This window comes from Oncorhynchus gorbuscha, linkage group LG07, assembly GCF_021184085.1.
Source record: "Oncorhynchus gorbuscha isolate QuinsamMale2020 ecotype Even-year linkage group LG07, OgorEven_v1.0, whole genome shotgun sequence".
Classification (NCBI taxonomy): Eukaryota; Metazoa; Chordata; class Actinopteri; order Salmoniformes; family Salmonidae; genus Oncorhynchus; species Oncorhynchus gorbuscha.
In genome coordinates, this window is record NC_060179.1 from 7484881 (window position 1) to 7505043 (window position 20163).

The 20163-nt window shown below is 43.5% G+C and overlaps 1 protein-coding gene across 3 annotated transcripts in view; it reads right to left on the reverse strand.

Moving 5' to 3' along the window:
• Positions 1-2722: 2722 nt before the first annotated feature.
• Positions 2723-20163, reverse strand: part of LOC124039460 (collagen alpha-1(XI) chain-like) — a 216932-nt gene continuing 199491 nt past the window's right edge. For all 3 annotated transcript variants that reach the window (XM_046355451.1, XM_046355450.1, XM_046355449.1), the window contains 10 exons: positions 14839-14892; positions 13901-14008; positions 11871-11924; positions 11710-11745; positions 11548-11601; positions 11160-11406; positions 8327-8439; positions 4097-4165; positions 3064-3297; positions 2723-2870 (listed from right to left, as the gene is read on the reverse strand). In XM_046355451.1, the coding sequence (XP_046211407.1) occupies positions 2724-2870; positions 3064-3297; positions 4097-4165; positions 8327-8439; positions 11160-11406; positions 11548-11601; positions 11710-11745; positions 11871-11924; positions 13901-14008; positions 14839-14892 (1116 nt within the window). In that variant the 3' untranslated portion in view covers position 2723. The remainder of the gene's footprint in view (positions 2871-3063; positions 3298-4096; positions 4166-8326; positions 8440-11159; positions 11407-11547; positions 11602-11709; positions 11746-11870; positions 11925-13900; positions 14009-14838; positions 14893-20163) is intronic.

The following is a 20163-nucleotide window of genomic DNA, read 5'->3' on the forward strand; positions in this document are numbered from 1 at the left end:
AGGAGAGAGAGTTAGCTTTAGCAGTGCGGAGCGCCTCCGTGATACAGAGGAGAGCAGTCTCAGTTGAATGACTAGTCTTGAAACCTGACTGATTTGGATCAAGAAGGTCATTCAGAGAGAGATAGCGGGAGAGCTGGCCAAGGACGGCACGTTCAAGAGTTTTGGAGAGAAAAGAAAGAAGGGATACTGGTCTGTAATTGTTGACATCGGAGGGATCGAGTGTAGGTTTTTTCAGAAGGGGTGCAACTCTCGCTCTCTTGAAGACGGAAGGGACGTAGCCAACGGTCAGGGATGAGTTGATGAGCGAGGTGAGGTAAGGGAGAAGGTCTCCGGAAATGGTCTGGAGAAGAGAGGAGGGGATAGGGTCAAGCGGGCAGGTTGTTGGGCGGCCGGCCGTCACAAGACGCGAGATTTCATCTGGAGAGAGAGGGGAGAAAGAGGTCAGAGCACAGGGTAGGGCAGTGTGAGCAGAACCAGCGGTGTCGTTTGACTTAGCAAACGAGGATCGGATGTCGTCGACCTTCTTTTCAAAATGGTTGACGAAGTCATCTGCAGAGAGGGAGGAGGGGGGGGAGGGGGCGGAGGATTCAGCATATGTGAGAACTCCTTCAAGACTGTTGGAAAAACATTCCAGGTGAAGCTGGTTGAGAGAATGCCAAGAGTGTGCAAAGCTGCCATCAAGACAAAGGGTGGCTACTTTGTAGAATCTCAAATATAAAATAGATTTTGATTTGTTTAACACTTTTTTGGTTACTACATTATTCCATATGTGTTATATTACAGTTTTGATGTCTTCACTATTATTCTACAATGTAGAAAATAGTAAAAATAAACCAAAAACCCTTGAATGAGTCGGTGTCCAAGCGTTTGACTGGTACTGTGTATATATATATCTGTTTCGAAGATTAAGAGCCCGATGCGATTCTGATACACACGCAGGTTTTGAAAGTGGATTCAGAAATAACAGTATTGTAAGAAAAATTCTAATGAAAGTTTATTCATTATCAAAACGCACCTTTTTTAGCACCTGTTAATTTGTGTGTGTTTTGAAGAAACACCATCGTCATTGTGGTATTTCATTTTGTACAGCACCTGTAGAATCCAGAAAAGAGGTCTCTCTACTCCCTCGTCTCTCGATCTCTCTCGTTTTTCTCCTGTTCACCTTTCTCTGCAACACCTTCATATGTCCTTCATCTTTGTGCCACAACAGGTTTAAGTCATGTGATTCTAGCCCTGCAAGGGAAAGAAGTCTTGTCCTGGTAAAACCTACATACACGGCAAGACCTGTTCGCTACACCATTTTTTTATTCAAAACTTGCATGTGATATGGAAACAGGTGAGGGGGATGGGTACCCAGGTTAGGTGGTATGGAAACAGGTTAGGGGGCTGGGTACTGGGGTTAGGTGATATGGAAACAGGTGAGGGGGATGGGTACCCAGGTTAGGTGATATGGAAACAGGTGAGGGGGATGGGTACCCAGGTTAGGTGGTATGGAAACAGGTTAGGGGCTGGGTACTGGGGTTAGGTGATATGGAAACAGGTGAGGGGGATGGGTACCCAGGTTAGGTGATATGGAAACAGGTGAGGGGGATGGGTACCCAGGTTAGGTGGTATGGAAACAGGTTAGGGGGCTGGGTACTGGGGTTAGGTGATATGGAAACAGGTGAGGGGGATGGGTACCCAGGTTAGGTGATATGGAAACAGGTGAGGGGATGGGTACCCAGGTTAGGTGGTATGGAAACAGGTTAGGGGGCTGGGTACTGGGGTTAGGTGATATGGAAACAGGTGAGGGGATGGGTACCCAGGTTAGGTGATATGGAAACAGGTGAGGGGGATGGGTACCCAGGTTAGGTGGTATGGAAACAGGTTAGGGGCTGGGTACTGGGGTTAGGTGATATGGAAACAGGTGAGGGGGATGGGTACCCAGGTTAGTTGATATGGAAACAGGTGAGGGGGATGGGTACCCAGGTTAGTTGATATGGAAACAGGTGAGGGGGCTGGGTACTGGGGTTAGTTGATATGGAAACAGGTGAGGAGGCTGGGTACCCAGGTTAGTTGATATGGAAACAGGTGAGGGGGATGGGTACTGGGGTTAGTTGATATGGAAACAGGTGAGGAGGCTGGGTACCCAGGTTAGTTGATATGGAAACAGGTGAGGGGGCTGGGTACTGGGGTTAGTTGATATGGAAACAGGTGAGGGGATGGGTACCCAGGTTAGTTGATATGGAAACAGGTGAGGGGGATGGGTACCCAGGTTAGTTGATATGGAAACAGGTGAGGGGGATGGGTACTGGGGTTAGTTGATATGGAAACAGGTGAGGAGGCTGGGTACCCAGGTTAGTTGATATGGAAACAGGTGAGGGGGATGGGTACTGGGGTTAGTTGATATGGAAACAGGTGAGGGGGATGGGTACCCAGGTTAGTTGATATGGAAACAGGTGAGGGGGATGGGTACTGGGGTTAGTTGATATGGAAACAGGTGAGGGGGATGGGTACCCAGGTTAGTTGATATGGAAACAGGTGAGGGGGATGGGTACTGGGGTTAGTTGATATGGAAACAGGTTAGGGGGCTGGGTACCCAGGTTAGGTGGTATGGAAACAGGTGAGGGGGATGGGTACTGGGGTTAGTTGATATGGAAACAGGTGAGGAGGCTGGGTACTGGGGTTAGGTGGTATGGAAACACGTAAGTTTGGTTGCTGGTCTGGGTTGGGGGGGCTGGATGTTAGCCAAGGAAGCAGACTGGACCCACTTCAAATCCAAACTTCTGGCTGGCATCTCCAAAGTCATTCAACATGACATCAATGATGGGAACCTGATCGACCTTGGGAGTATTAATCTCCATCACAGTCTTTCCGTAGCCCTTCCTCGACTGGAAAGAGAGAAGGGGTGGGGGGGAAACTATTAAACATTGTGCTTTCAGCCATCAGACACAACCTCATTGGAGATATAAAACAAGTCCAACAAAACAACCATTGGGGACATTTTACATACTTGCAAGACTTTCCCAAATGTACTTGAAGTATCACTATTACCGACAGGCAGTATCGATGGGCAGCCCTTACCGCGCATCCGTCTATGAGGGCCCTGACGTAAGGGTTGCTGTCGTAGGACATCTCCTCATCGTTGGATCCCAGGAATCTCAGCGCCTTGTCGTAGCTGTCGGTGGTCTCGTCGTGCCACACCACAGACTGGTGGCAGTTATAGGTGAAGTTCTGCCTGGCAGAGGCCGTCAGTAGTTTCAGGAAGGTCATCTGAACTTCACTTATTGTGTTACCGGCTGCGTCAACGTATGAAAACTGTTAATTGGAGGAGAGAAAACAGAAAATAGATTGAGAGGTCAGAAATGAAACAAGGGATTGGACATAATATACTGCTTAGAAGTATTTTATCCCAAAAGTTCTTATGAAACATGAGAAAGGCTAACATCATTTTTTTCTCCAAAAATACTCATTCAAGGCAGAAAGGAGTTGGAGCACTAAAAAAACTCATATATTTTTATTTTAATTTTAACTCACTTTACTCCATTGTACAGGAAGTCAAGCTTACTCCTTCCTCCTCCACTTCTGGCTCGAATTAGTCCTTTTGGAAGTTTTTAGATGTTTTTGTCATTGTTGTTGAGCACCCTTATTTTCATTTGTTTGCTGAATCAAAGGTTCCCCCTGATACTCTTCTTAAAAAACATGCTGTCAGTATCAGTTATACAATCTCTCTCTCAGGCAATGGGCCAAACTGAGTCTCAAAGCAATAGAAAATCATATTTTCCTCCTCATCCTTTGTCAATCCCAGACTGTATGACATCTGAATGAGAAGGGTCTGGGGGGTGGGGGGGGGGGGAGGTCTTATATGAGAGGTCTGGATTCCTTGGTGGCTAGAAAAGTGGGGGTCACTTCCAGAGACAATTTTCTCTCTCTCTCTTTTTGTCTTCAATCTCAAAATGCTACTTCTGAAGAGCCTCTGTACTGACAGACATAAGGCAGAGAGATGGCCAAGTGGGAGCCTGAGAAATCATTTTAGTTTAGTATTGTGAAGAGGAGACATTTCTTTTGAGAAGAGAACAGTGGAGGATGAAAATGTGCAGTTGAAGGAAGTACTTACTATTGCACCATGCTCAAATTCACTGAACCACGACCCTGGAAGTTCTTTGGGCCATGACGATATTCTGACCTACGGAGCCAAACAAATGAAACGCTTCGGTACTTGGTTCCTGGAATTAGGTTTAGTTTTGATCCATCAAAAGTTGTGTAATATACAGCTAGATACCCCTCAGATCTTAACATGTAGTAAAATCACAAGAGTATGTACATTAACTCAATAAAACAAATGTGTATATCAGTTTTTTTCTGCTCATACAGTTTGTCTATATTGATTGTCTTGACAATTACCAATGTCAATTCCAACCCGTTAGTTCAATGCATCTTCATGACTTTACATGACATTTCACAGAGATACAGTATGAATGTAAATGTTAAAATCACAAGGCTATCACCAAAACAAGTTAGGTTTAAATGTAAAATGTTAAAATCACAAGGCTATCACCAAAACAAGTTAGGTTTAAATGTAAATGTTAAAATCACAAGGCTATCACCAAAACAAGTTAGGTTTAAATGTAAAATGTTAAAATCACAAGGCTATCACCAAAACAAGTTAGGTTAAATGTAAATGTTAAAATCACAAGGCTATCACCAAAACAAGTTAGGTTTAAATGTAAATGTTAAAATCACAAGGCTATCACCAAAACAAGTTAGGTTTAAATGTAAAATGTTAAAATCACAAGGCTATCACCAAAACAAGTTAGGTTTAAATGTAAAATGTTAAAATCACAAGGCTATCACCAAAACAAGTTAGGTTTAAATGTAAAATGTTAAAATCACAAGGCTATCACCAAAACAAGTTAGGTTTAAATGTAAAATGTTAAAATCACAAGGCTATCACCAAAACAAGTTAGGTTTAAATGTAAAATGTTAAAATCACAAGGCTATCACCAAAACAAGTTAGGTTTAAATGTAAAATGTTAAAATCACAAGGCTATCACCAAAACAAGTTAGGTTTAAATGTAAAATGTTAAAATCACAAGGCTATCACCAAAACAAGTTAGGTTTAAATGTAAAATGTTAAAATCACAAGGCTATCACCAAAACAAGTTAGGTTTAAATGTAAATGTTAAAATCACAAGGCTATCACCAAAACAAGTTAGGTTTAAATGTAAAATGTTAAAATCACAAGGCTATCACCAAAACAAGTTAGGTTTAAATGTAAATGTTAAAATCACAAGGCTATCACCAAAACAAGTTAGGTTTAAATGTAAATGTTAAAATCACAAGGCTATCACCAAAACAAGTTAGGTTTAAATGTAAATGTTAAAATCACAAGGCTATCACCAAAACAAGTTAGGTTTAAATGTAAAATGTTAAAATCACAAGGCTATCACCAAAACAAGTTAGGTTTAAATGTAAAATGTTAAAATCACAAGGCTATCACCAAAACAAGTTAGGTTTAAATGTAAAATGTTAAAATCACAAGGCTATCACCAAAACAAGTTAGGTTTAAATGTAAAATGTTAAAATCACAAGGCTATCACCAAAACAAGTTAGGTTTAAATGTAAAATGTTAAAATCACAAGGCTATCACCAAAACAAGTTAGGTTTAAATGTAAATGTTAAAATCACAAGGCTATCACCAAAACAAGTTAGGTTTAAATGTAAAATGTTAAAATCACAAGGCTATCACCAAAACAAGTTAGGTTTAAATGTAAATGTTAAAATCACAAGGCTATCACCAAAACAAGTTAGGTTTAAATGTAAATGTTAAAATCACAAGGCTATCACCAAAACAAGTTAGGTTTAAATGTAAATGTTAAAATCACAAGGCTATCACCAAAACAAGTTAGGTTTAAATGTAAATGTTAAAATCACAAGGCTATCACCAAAACAAGTTAGGTTTAAATGTAAAATGTTAAAATCACAAGGCTATCACCAAAACAAGTTAGGTTTAAATGTAAAATGTTAAAATCACAAGGCTATCACCAAAACAAGTTAGGTTTAAATGTAAAATGTTAAAATCACAAGGCTATCACCAAAACAAGTTAGGTTTAAATGTAAATGACCAAGTGGTGAACCCATCAAACATCCCCAAACATGAATCTCCCATAACCCTCACTAGCATACGAATCAAATCAAACTGTATTTGTCACATGCACCGAATACAACAGACCGTTACAGTGAAATGCTTACTTACAAGCCCTTAACCTACAATGCTTTAAGAAGTTAAGAAGAAAAACGTGTTAGGTAAAAAATAGATGAGCATTTGTTTTTTTAGGTCACAAATAATTAAAGAGCAGCAGTAAAATAACAGTAGCGAGGGTATATACAGGGGGTACCTGTACAGAGTCAATGTGGAGGCTATATACAGGGGGTACCGGTACAGAGTCAATGTGGAGGCTATATACAGGGGGTACCGGTACAGAGTCAATGTGGAGGCTATATACAGGGGGTACCGGTACAGAGTCAATGTGGAGGCTATATACAGGGGGTACCGGTACAGAGTCAATGTGGAGGCTATATACAGGGGGTACCGGTACAGAGTCAATGTGGAGGCTATATACAGGGGGTACCGGTACAGAGTCAATGTGGAGGCTATATACAGGGGGTACCGGTACAGAGTCAATGTGGAGGCTATATACTACCGGTACAGAGTCAATGTGGAGGCTATATACAGGGGTACCGGTACAGAGTCAATGTGGAGGCTATATACAGGGGGTACCGGTACAGAGTCAATGTGGAGGCTATATACAGGGGGTACCGGTACAGAGTCAATGTGGAGGCTATATACAGGGGGTACCGGTACAGAGTCAATGTGGAGGCTATATACAGGGGGTACCGGTACAGAGTCAATGTGGAGGCTATATACAGGGGGTACCGGTACAGAGTCAATGTGGAGGCTATATACAGGGGTACCGGTACAGAGTCAATGTGGAGGCTATATACAGGGGTACCGGTACAGAGTCAATGTGGAGGCTATATACAGGGGTACCGGTACAGAGTCAATGTGGAGGCTATATACAGGGGGTACCGGTACAGAGTCAATGTGGAGGCTATATACAGGGGGTACGGTACAGAGTCAATGTGGAGGCTATATACAGGGGGTACCGGTACAGAGTCAATGTGGAGGCTATATACAGGGGTACCGGTACAGAGTCAATGTGGAGGCTATATACAGGGGGTACCGGTACAGAGTCAATGTGGAGGCTATATACAGGGGGTACCGGTACAGAGTCAATGTGGAGGCTATATACAGGGGTACCGGTACAGAGTCAATGTGGAGGCTATATACAGGGGGTACCGGTACAGAGTCAATGTGGAGGCTATATACAGGGGTACCGGTACAGAGTCAATGTGGAGGCTATATACAGGGGGTACCGGTACAGAGTCAATGTGGAGGCTATATACAGGGGGTACCGGTACAGAGTCAATGTGGAGGCTATATACAGGGGGTACCGGTACAGAGTCAATGTGGAGGCTATATACAGGGGTACCGGTACAGAGTCAATGTGGAGGCTATATACAGGGGGTACCGGTACAGAGTCAATGTGGAGGCTATATACAGGGGGTACCGGTACAGAGTCAATGTGGAGGCTATATACAGGGGTTACAGAGTCAATGTGGAGGCTATATACAGGGGGTACCGGTACAGAGTCAATGTGGAGGCTATATACAGGGGGTACCGGTACAGAGTCAATGTGGAGGCTATATACAGGGAGCACCGGTACAGAGTCAATGTGGAGGCTATATACAGGGAGCACCGGTACAGAGTCAATGTGGAGGCTATATACAGGGGGGTACCTGTACAGAGTCAATGTGGAGGCTATATACAGGGGTACCGGTACAGAGTCAATGTGGAGGCTATATACAGGGGGTACCGGTACAGAGTCAATGTGGAGGTTATATACAGGGGTACTGGTACAGAGTCAATGTGGAGGCTATATACAGGGGGTACTGGTACAGAGTCAATGTGGAGGCTATATACAGGGGATACCGGTACAGAGTCAATGTGCGGGGGTACCGGTTGGTTGAGGTAATTGAGGTAATGTGTACATGTATGAATGATCCTATTAGAACATTATCTAGAATTGAACAAGACTATGGCTTGACTCTATGCTTAACTTCACAGCATGAGCAGGTGTGTGTGTGTGTGTGTGTGTGTGTGTGTGTGTGTGTGTGTGTGTGTGTGTGTGTGTGTGTGTGTGTGTGTGTGTGTGTGTGTGTGTGTGTGTCAGTGTGTGTGTGTGTGTGTGTGGGGTCCTCTTGGAGGAAATGAAATGCCACTCACTCCACTGAACTTCTTATCTGGGTAGATGCAGGTCTCTCCTCCAGCCGTGAAGTTACAGTGGACAGAGAACGAGTCTCCTGAACATCCCTGGTTAGGATCTATCCAGTACTCGCCTGTGGAACAAAACCCAATGACACAATAAAATACCCGAATCTGTAGTTCTCTCTAGTTCTAAGGTTCCACCGACAAACTGAAAACTAAAAACTACAAAATGACACTAAATCGTTTAATTGTTCTATGACACCTGACAGATATAAAAATAATATGTTCATATGTTTAGCAACAACAGATCTTCTAACATTCGGTGTAAACATTTAAAAAGGTACTAAGTGATATGACATCAGTCCTTGGCCGAAACAGGTAACCCTCCTTGCGTCTCGTATTAATCCACGTCCTCGTTCCAGCCATAGACCAAATGGTACAGTTCTAAGTTATCTTGTATTTACAGTATACCGTACCATTTCAAGACAACCCCATGGCTATTTCATATAGAGGGTTACCTACTGATCACAGCATGTTTGTGTTGGAGACGCCGTCTGATCTGAAATCCCACAGCTGTGGCCTTGGACGGATTCATGTAAAATGTCAGAAGTTTGATTACGAAAATGGATTTTATTGTAATTCTGACTTCTCAAACTAACACGGACATTTAGATCATTACTGAGACTTGGTTAAACAAGTCTGTGGCAGACACTGGTGTGTCTCTGAATGAATATAATGTGTAATACTGCAGTACCGACAGAGGTGAGGGTGTCACCATATTCATGAAGAAAAATGTGAATGTTACTGTATGAATTAGCACCTCTGTGAATGTCTAGTCATAAATCTGGGTCTTGGGTAATAATGCCCAACTTAACGTCAGTGGGAGTTGGTCGTCATCCTGTGGCCCTCACAATTGTTCTTAGAAAAGTTTCTGACTTTCTGTCTAACTATGATAGTTAGGAGTAAATGAGACCTTGGTCTCAATGGGTTCCCCTGAGTAAATACAAGTTTTCAAAAATAAATAAAAAATAAACCTTAAAAAATGTCCAAGAATGACCTGACATTTCTCTGTATAAAGTTTGGCAAAAACAAACCTCAAAAGTTCCTCACTGAAGGTCTGTTAATGTTAGGTATAACCACATTGAGGTCTGTTAATGTTAGGTATAACCTCACTGAGGTCTGTTAATGTTAGGTATAACCTCACTAAGGTCTGTTAATGTTAGGTATAACCACACTGAGGTATGTTAATGTTAGGCATAACCTCACTGAGGTCTGTTAATGTTAGGTATAACCACACTGAGGTCTGTTAATGTATAACCACACTGAGGTCTGTTAATGTATAACCTCACTGAGGTCTGTTAATGTTAGGTATAACCTCACTGAGTTCTGTTAATGTTAGGCATAACCTCACTGAGGTCTGTTAATGTTAGGTATAACCTCACTGAGGTCTGTTAATGTTAGGTATAACCACACTGAGGTCTGTTAATGTATAACCTCACTGAGGTCTGTTAATGTTAGGTATAACCACACTGAGGTCTGTTAATGTATAACCTCACTGAGGTCTGTTAATGTTAGGTATAACCACACTGAGGTCTGTTAATGTATAACCTCACTGAGGTCTGTTAATGTTAGGTATAACCACACTGAGGTATGTTAATGTTAGGTATAACCACACTGAGGTCTGTTAATGTATAACCTCACTGAGGTCTGTTAATGTTAGGTATAACCACACTGAGGTATGTTAATGTTAGGCATAACCTCACTAAGGTCTGTTAATGTTAGGTATAACCTCACTGAGATCTGTTAATGTTAGGTATAACCTCACTGAGGTCTGTTAATGTTAGGTATAACCACACTGAGGTCTGTTAATGTTAGGTATAACCACACTGAGATCTGTTAATGTATAACCTCACTGAGGTCTGTTAATGTTAGGTATAACCACACTGAGGTCTGTTAATGTTAGGTATAACCTCACTGAGGTCTGTTAATGTTAGGTATAACCTCACTGAGAGGTCTGTTAATGTTAGGTATAACCTCACTGAGATCTGTTAATGTTAGGTATAACCTCACTGAGGTCTGTTAATGTTAGGTATAACCGGTCTGTTAATGTTAGGTATAACCTCACTGAGATCTGTTAATGTTAGGTATAACCTCACTGAGATCTGTTAATGTTAGGTATAACCTCACTGAGATCTGTTAATGTTAGGTATAACCTCACTGAGGTCTGTTAATGTTAGGTATAACCTCACTGAGGTCTGTTAATGTTAGGTATAACCACACTGAGGTCTGTTAATGTTAGGTATAACCGGTCTGTTAATGTTAGGTATAACCTCACTGAGATCTGTTAATGTTAGGTATAACCGGTCTGTTAATGTTAGGTATAACCTCACTGAGATCTGTTAATGTTAGGTATAACCTCACTGAGGTCTGTTAATGTTAGGTATAACCGGTCTGTTAATGTTACTCACTGAGATCTGTTAATGTTAGGTATAACCGGTCTGTTAATGTTAGGTATAACCTCACTGAGATCTGTTAATGTTAGGTATAACCACACTGAGGTCTGTTAATGTTAGGTATAACCTCACTGAGGTCTGTTAATGTTAGGTATAACCACAATGAGGTCTGTTAATGTTAGGTATAACCACAATGAGGTCTTGTTCTCAGGGCTATTCAAATTCACCACTGCAATACACTACCTGCAAATATACCATATACACTCCAATGGCATCGCTACGAAATGAGCAAACAGCATTCACAGTTAATGGCTTCCTTGTCTAGATAAATAAAATGGCCAGAAATCACAGCCATAGCATTAGCATATTTCCCATGATTCCCGCTCTCCGTGACTCACCGTTGGTGAACTCTGGGTGGGCGAGCTGCAGGTCTTTGCAGGTCCTGGCTGGGTTGTTCTGTGTGCCCATTGGGTACTTCATCCTCTCCATGTCCTGTTTGAGGTTGTTGAGCGAACCAAATATGTCCTCCATGCCCTCTCCGTAGTCCATCACGGTACCCGCCGTGTCCGCCTGCATGTCTGTGTGTCTGCGGTTCTTCTTGGGCGACTGGATGGGCAGTGGCTGGATCACCTCACCAGAGGGACCCTATAGAGGAAGAAAGAAAATATCCCATAGTGTCACAGTGTTTTCTAAAAAATAACTTCATGAATTCCAGCTAAAGACACAGAAGTGGCCTGTTCTCGGACTTAGAGAGGACACCAAAATGAATGTAAAAGTAATACTCACAGGAGGACCAGGTGAACCGATCGTACCGGTGTCTCCCTTCTGACCAGCAGAACCCTGAATAGAGCATGGAGATTTAGAGCATGTGGTTAATTCTGGATTTCACAAACACTCCTATAAAATGACTGTCTCAGTTGATAATAATAGTTATTGAACAGAACTTACAGATGAACCCTTAGCTCCTTTAGGACCTCCAGGGCCCTGGAAGAGACAACGAAGATGGCATAATCAGTAAAGAGGAGATGACTATGTTGTATCATTACATGGACATGTTAACTGTGAGACTATACTCTAAATAAACCAGAGAAAACGGAGGACAGTCTTACAGGCAGGCCAGGAGGACCAGGGGAACCGAGAGGACCTGAAGCTCCACTGATACCCTGGGGAGAAGAGACCAGACATCAGTAAGACGACAGTGGGATGACAGCGGACTACAGTGAGATAACCAGTGGTAGATTGCAAGGGAAACATTAGCAACCTTTTGCAACGTTTTCATGAGCCCTGAAAAGTTGCGGCTATTTTCGTGAGTAAAACAGCTAGATAGATGGAGGCCCCCATTATTATGTTTCTCATGCCTAACACAGAGACATATAGATGGAGACCCCCATTATTCTGTTTCTCATGCCTAACACAGAGACATATAGATGGAGACCCTCATTATTCTGTTTCTCATGCCTAACATAGAGACATATAGATGGAGGCCCCCATTATTCTGTTTCTCATGCCTAACATAGAGACATATAGATGGAGACTTCCATTATTCTGTTTCTCATGCCTAACATAGAGACATATAGATGGAGGCCCCCATTATTCTGTTTCTCATGCCTAACATAGAGACATATAGATGGAGGCCCCCATTATTCTGTTTCTCAAGCCTAACATAGAGACATATAGATGGAGGCCCCCATTATTCTGTTTCTCATGCCTAACATAGAGACATATAGATGGAGGCCCCCATTATTCTGTTTCTCAAGCCTAACATAGAGACATATAGATGGAGACCCTCATTATTCTGTTTCTCATGCCTAACATAGAGACATATAGATGGAGGCCCCCATTATTCTGTTTCTCAAGCCTAACATAGAGACATATAGATGGAGACCCTCATTATTCTGTTTCTCATGCCTAACACAGAGACATATAGATGGAGACCCTCATTATTCTGTTTCTCATGCCTAACATAGAGACATATAGATGGAGGCCCCCATTATTCTGTTTCTCATGCCTAACATAGAGACATATAGATGGAGACCCTCATTATTCTGTTTCTCATGCCTAACATAGAGACATATAGATGGAGACCCTCATTATTCTGTTTCTCATGCCTAACATAGAGACATATAGATGGAGACCCTCATTATTCTGTTTCTCATGCCTAACACATAGACATATAGATTGAGACCCCCATTATTCTGTTTATCATGCCTAACACATAGACATATAGATTGAGACCCCCATTATTCTGTTTATCATGCCTAACATAGAGACATATAGATGGAGACCCTCATTATTCTGTTTCTCATGCCTAACACATAGACATATAGATTGAGACCCCCATTATTCTGTTTATCATGCCTAACACATAGACATATAGATTGAGACCCCCATTATTCTGTTTATCATGCCTAACATAGAGACATATAGATGGAGACCCTCATTATTCTGTTTATCATGCCTAACACATAGACATATAGATTGAGACCCCCATTATTCTGTTTATCATGCCTAACATAGAGACATATAGATGGAGACCCTCATTATTCTGTTTCTCATGCCTAACACATAGACATATAGATTGAGACCCCCATTATTCTGTTTCTCATGCCTAACACATAGACATATAGATTGAGACCCCCATTATTCTGTTTATCATGCCTAACACATAGACATATAGATTGAGACCCCCATTATTCTGTTTATCATGCCTAACATAGAGACATATAGATGGAGACCCCCATTATTCTGTTTATCATGCCTAACATAGAGACATATAGATGGAGACTTCCATTATTCTGTTTATCATGCCTAACACATAGACATATAGATCGAGACCCCCATTATTCTGTTTATCATGCCTAACACATAGACATATAGATTGAGACCCCCATTATTCTGTTTATCATGCCTAACACATAGACATATAGATTGAGACCCCCATTATTCTGTTTCTCATGCCTAACACATAGACATATAGATTGAGACCCCCATTATTCTGTTTATCATGCCTAACATAGAGACATATAGATGGAGACTTCCATTATTCTGTTTATCATGCCTAACATAGAGATAATCAGACCAATTGCATTTTATTTCCTGATTGACGAATGGCAAGGTGATGAGGTCATTAATCACTTACACCGTTGCCCTTGCCTCCGTGAGAACCCTGGGGTCCAGGCAGGCCTCTGTCTCCCTTCTCTCCCTGCTCGCCAGGGGGTCCAATCAGACCGATCAGTCCTGGATGACCCTGTAGGACACAAACAAACAAGAGTAGTAAGGACTGGGACCATTGACAAACACTTACAGTAAAAACACGTTGAAGACAATACCATGCCTGGCACCATTTACATTTACATTTAAGTCATTTAGCAGACGCTCTTATCCAGAGCGACTTACAAATACAACCCTGCTATAGCTGTTACCATTCCATCAAGTAAAATACAAAATCGGAACACTCATTCTACACATGTGAAATCATTTTTACAGAAATTACTTTTTTTTCCCCGTCTGACAAAATAGTTGCCCAGAATTTCTCTAAATGCAACTGAGGACAATATCCACAACAACAATGTCTGGAAAATACAAGTGCCCTCTTCAGTCCCATTGATCTGAAACATGGAAAATGGCCACACAAATGAACATAAAGAGCTTGTGTCCTTCTAAACCAATCCCTTCCAATCCTGCTCTCAACATTTGTGGCCATAACAGCAGTGTCCTGCTCTTCATTACTGACTTTAAATTCACTGGCAGATCTAACGCTCTGCATCAAATGGAGCCGGCAATGTGGTATGGTCCTATTCAATTTCAACTGGCTTCCAGATTTCTCCAAATGTCCCTTTTAGTTTCAAACACAAGTTGTGTCGAATAATTGGAATTTAAATGTATTGCTCTACCGAAATATTTAGTTTGACCTTTCTAGAGAAGCTGGTTAAAGGGTTCAGATGAGTGGAGGTCCAATCCCAGCCACGCTCATGGCCATCGTCTCCAACCCACTACAGGTTAAACTCCCAACCCCTTCTCGGATCGGAGAAATCAAATCAATAAGTGCTTTGGGATGAGAAATTGAGGCGGGCTCACCTTTTCACCCTTGGTGCCGGGGTCACCCTTCAGACCTGGGAGACCAGGGGGTCCCTAATTGTCACAGAGAAAAAATCGTTAGACATCAATTACACCACCTCAGTAGAGAAAGAATGGAAGGAAAACCTAGAGACAGACAATGAGATAGAGAACTAGAGAGAGAAAATTAGAGAGGGAGAGCACTATAAAGAGAGAGAGGAAGAGAGAAAAGAGAGAGAGGAGAGAGAGAAAGAGAAAAGAGAGAGAGAATAATTAGAGAGCACTATAAAAGAGAGAAAGAGAAAAGAGTGAGAGAGACTATTTTTTTTCTGAAACTTTTGCATTTCATTTAAACTTACCCCCTTAAAAATAAAACACCAAAATATATCCTGTACATGTACCATACTCACGTTTCCATCTACCACATGATACAAACCAGCATCACTATACCCAAAACAACACACCACCGTCACCACTTCTACAACCATTTATCCAAAACATCTTCCCCAGATATAGACAGCCCCCCCAACACATCATATCTCCTGAAACATCTCCACACTTTATCATTCTATAGAAGTCAAATTCCACCCTGAGGCGCGCAGAGACCATCCCATTAAATAGTAAAGGGTCTGTTATCCCCCCCCCCATCTTTGACCCTGTTCCTCCTTGTTAGCCAAATAACCAACTTCGCCTCAGCGAACAGAAAATTCAACAAAACACATTTGGCCTTCTCCTTATTTGAATACCTGTAACCCATAATAAACATCCCAACAGTAAAAACCATCCCCAACCTCTCACACAGACATTCCAACAGAGACATTAAAGGCATTAACCTGGTGCACACAGAAAACACATGAATCACAGTTTCTTTCATTACACAGAAAGGACACCCCTGCCCGACTCCCGCTTCAAATAGAGGGCATCCTGGTCTAATGCCCCGTCTCACCCAGACTGGCCTACTGAGCCCCCCTCCCATCTTGACCATGCATTACGCCCCAGCATACAACAGCTTTACACAGGTCAAAAAAGTATTCCCAAACAAGGACATCACATTAAACAGATACTCATGGTCCACTCTATAGAGAGACCAGTTCAAAGTTCACATTAGAACCTCTCGACAAGTCCAACATGTCCCTGATTAAGAACAAGTTGTCTGTGATTGAGCGTCCCGGTACACAATATGTTTGGTCCTTATGTACTATCGAGTCCAAATGGGACTGTTGTCTGTTAAAGAGGACCTTGGAAAATATAGTAGTCCGCACAGAGTAATGCCACAGGCCTCCAGTTCTTAAGTTCACACAAGTCCTCTTTATTGGGCAGGAGAGTCAGAGCCGCCCGACGGCAGCACACCGGCAACTGTCCTACCCCGACGCATTCTCGCAACACGCAAAAGAAGTCATGTTCAATTATTCCCCAGAATTTTTTATAAAACTCCACTGGGAGTCCACCGACCCCTGGTGCACGACCGGGGGACATCTGGGTTATGGCCTCTGCCAGTTCATGGGACAACAGAGGAATGTCCATTTCATCCCTCTGTGCCAGAGAGAGCTTAGGGAGTTCTGCAAACAAGACCTGAGCACACATGGGATCACACATTTCTGCCCTATACAACTCAGTATAAAACGCCACACTCCCGCATCTCCCCCACGACAGAGGTCACCCACCCATTAGACAGCCATAGACAATGCATACCATTGGCTTCACCACTCTGTCTTTCCAAACCAAAGAAGAAGGAGCTGGGAGCATCCATCTCCTTGAGCATGGAGAACCTAGCTCTTACATGTGCTCTCTTTGCTTTAACCTGGAAAAAACTGCCCAGGTACCTACGTAATTCAGCTAAATTAGCCTGGAGACCTACATTGCTCACCATCTCTACCTCCATCTCACTAATACAACGCTCTAGTTCCCCCAATACTCTGCTCGCCTCTGATGAGAGAGTTGTACTGTATATACTGTTTACAGAAGAGCCAAATTTGGACTTTCCCCACATCCCACCATTGACTCAGATACTCCTCTCTCCGCTGCCCCCACCTTTCCCAACAGGTCTGGAAACCTGAGCAAAAAGTGGCATCTTGTAAGAGCTTTATATTGAACGTCCAATAGGTTGCCTGCCGGGGCCCTGGTGAAGTAGACAGCCGAGCCATTGTTATGTGGTGATTCGAAAACCCCACCGGGAGAATGGTAGCGCCCAACAGCCTATTGCTTTGATTGCTGGGCATGTAAAAACGATCAAGTCGGGCTGCACTCAGCCCCAAAGACCTTCACCCATGTATACTGTCTGGTGTTGGGCTGCACTCACCCTGGCCCCAAAGACCTTCACCCATTATTACTGTCTTAGTTCTCCAAACATCCACTAGGTCGAACTGATTAAAGATGCCCCTTAACACTCCCACTGACACTGAATGAGGCTCTTCCCCATTTCTGTCTTTCGTAAAATCCATTGTACATTCCCAGTCCCTCAGACACTACCTGTGAGAGTTCCTGTCTAAGACTCCCAAATAGACTAAAGGCTAAAATATAGATGGGCTATGTACAGGTGCAGTAATCTGTGAGCTGCTCTGACAGCTGGTGCTTAATTAAAGCTAGTGAGGGAGATAAGTGTTTCCAGTTTCAGAGATTTTTGTAGTTCATTCCAGTCATTGGCAGCAGAGAACTGGAAGGAGAGGCGACCAAAGGAAGAATTGGTTTTGGGGGTGACCAGAGAGATGTACCTGCTGGAGTGCGTGCTACAGGTGGGTGCGGCTATGGTGACCAGCACGCTGAGATAAGGGGGGATTTTACCTAGCAGGGACTTGTAGATGACTGAAGTAGAGTCGTATGGCATTGAAACTCATTTGGAGGGTTGTTATTAACACAGTGTCCAAAGAAGGGCCAGAAGTATACAGAATGGTGTCATCTGCTTAGAGGTGGATCAGAGACTCACCAGCAGCAAGAGCGACATCATTGATGTATACAGAGAAGAGGGTCGGCCCAAGAATTGAACCCTGTGGCACCCCCATAGAGACTGCCAGAGGCCCAGACAACAGGCCCTCCGATTTGACACACTGAACTCTATCAGAGAAGTAGTTGGTGAACCAGGCGAGGCAATCATTTGAGAAACCAAGGCTATCGAGTCTGCCGATGAGGATGTGGTGATTGACAGAGTTGAAAGCCTTGGCCAGGTCAATGAATACGGCTGCACAGTATTGTTTCTTATCGATGGCGTTGATAAGATATCGTCTAGGACCTTGAGCGTGGCTGAGGTGCACCCATGACCAGCTCTGAAACCAGATTGCTAAGCGGAGAAGGTGAGGTGGGATTCGAAATGGTCGGTAATCTGTTTGTTGACTTGGCATTCGAAGACCTTAGAAAGGCAGAGTAGGATAGATATAGGTCTGTAGCAGTTTGGGTCTAGAGTGCCCCTCACCTTTGAAGAGGGGGATGACCGCAGCTGCTTTCCAGTCTTTGGGAATTTCGGCAGATCATTTCAGAAAGAAAGGGTCCAGATGGTCTAGCCCGGCTGATTTGTAGGGGTCCAGATGGTCTAGTCCAGCTGATTTGTAGGGGTCCAGATGGTCTAGTCCTGCTAATTTGTAGGGGTCCAGATGGTCTAGCCCGGCTGATTTGTAGGGGTCCAGATGGTCTAGTCCAGCTGATTTGTAGGGGTCCAGATGGTCTAGCCCGGCTGATTTGTAGGGGTCCAGATGGTCTAGCCCGGCTGATTTGTAGGGGTCCAGATGGTCTAGCCCGGCTGATTTGTACGGGTCCACATTTTGCAGCTCTTTCAGAACATCAGCTGAATGGATTTGGGAGAAGGAGAAATGGGGAAGGCTTGGGCGAGTTGCTGTGGGGGGTACAGTGCAGTGCGAGGTAGGGGTAGCCAGGTGGAAAGTGTATGTGACAAATCAAATTGTATTTATAAAGACAAAACCCATGTTGATTATTTTTGCTTTTACAACAAGCAGCCTACCCCTAAACACCTCCTTTGAGGAGCAAATATTTACAGACAGACCCGGTACAAAGAGGACTGCTACACCTGCACTAAAATTTGTCCCATGGCTCAACACACTTGCCCCTTTCCACCAGAGCCCCCAATCGACTTCATTCAACACAACATTATGCGTCTCCTGCAGAAACAACACCTGTACTTTTGTTTTGTTTTACATATTCACCCAACACACTCCTCTTTTCCGCATCTCTGGCGCCATTCATATTAAGTGAGCCACCCAAAGAGTCTCCATAAGAAGTGGGAGAAAAGCCAGCAAAGAAAGAGACCAATAGCAAAGCTCAAAAAGCCCTAGTGTCAGAAAGAAACTATTCATCTAAACAGTGTCTGAAGGTCGACCCTTTCGCACTGTTGTGACCCACTTCCTTAACCGTTTCCTGGGTGAGAGGACACCATGCCCCTCATTTTTCATAGCATGTTGTAATGTTTTTACAAACTTTCTCAGATTAGAAAAAAAGCCTCAAGATTAACTTTTTTCTCCTTGGTCTCAGGAACCTTGTCAGTTCTCTCAACGTGTACGTAGACCCCTATGCTTGACTGGCTGTCAGCTCCGTACCCATCTGAAAAATACAACTCCTCATCCTCTTCCTCAGACTCACTTTCCTCCTCATCTCCATCTCCCATCCTGACCACCTGCCCTTCCTCTCCGGTCAGGGCCTCCCAGGAAAAGGTTCCATGTTGCCTTTGACCACACCCTTTTTCCTTTTCCGCTTGACCCCCCCCCTCCCAGTCTCTTACACTTCCCCACTATACTCTCCTCATCCACCAGCATAACCTGACTAGATTCATCTACACCACCTTCCATAGCATGACTAGACCCAGCCTCAGCTACCTCACCATCCATGGCATGACTAGGCCCAGCCTCAGCTACCTCACCATCCATAGCATGACTAGACCCAGCCTCAGCTAATCAACCATCCAAAGCATGACTAGACCCAGCCTCATCTACACCACCATCCATAGCATGACTAGACCCAGCCTCATCTACACCACCATCCATAGCATGACTAGACCCAGCCTCATCTACACCACCATCCATAGCATGACTAGACCCAGCCTCATCTACACCACCATCCATAGCATGACTAGACCCAGCCTCAGCTACCCCACCATCCATGGCATGACTAGGCTCAGCCTCAGCTACTCCACCATCCCTGGCATGACTAGGCCCAGCCTCATTTACACCACCATCCCTGGCATGACTAGGCCCAGCCTCATTTACACTACCATCCCTGGCATGACTAGGCCCAGCCTCATTTACACCACCATCCCTGGCATGACTAGGCCCAGCCTCATTTACACCACCATCCCTGGTATGACTAGGCCCAGCCTCATTTACACCACCATCCCTGGCATGACTA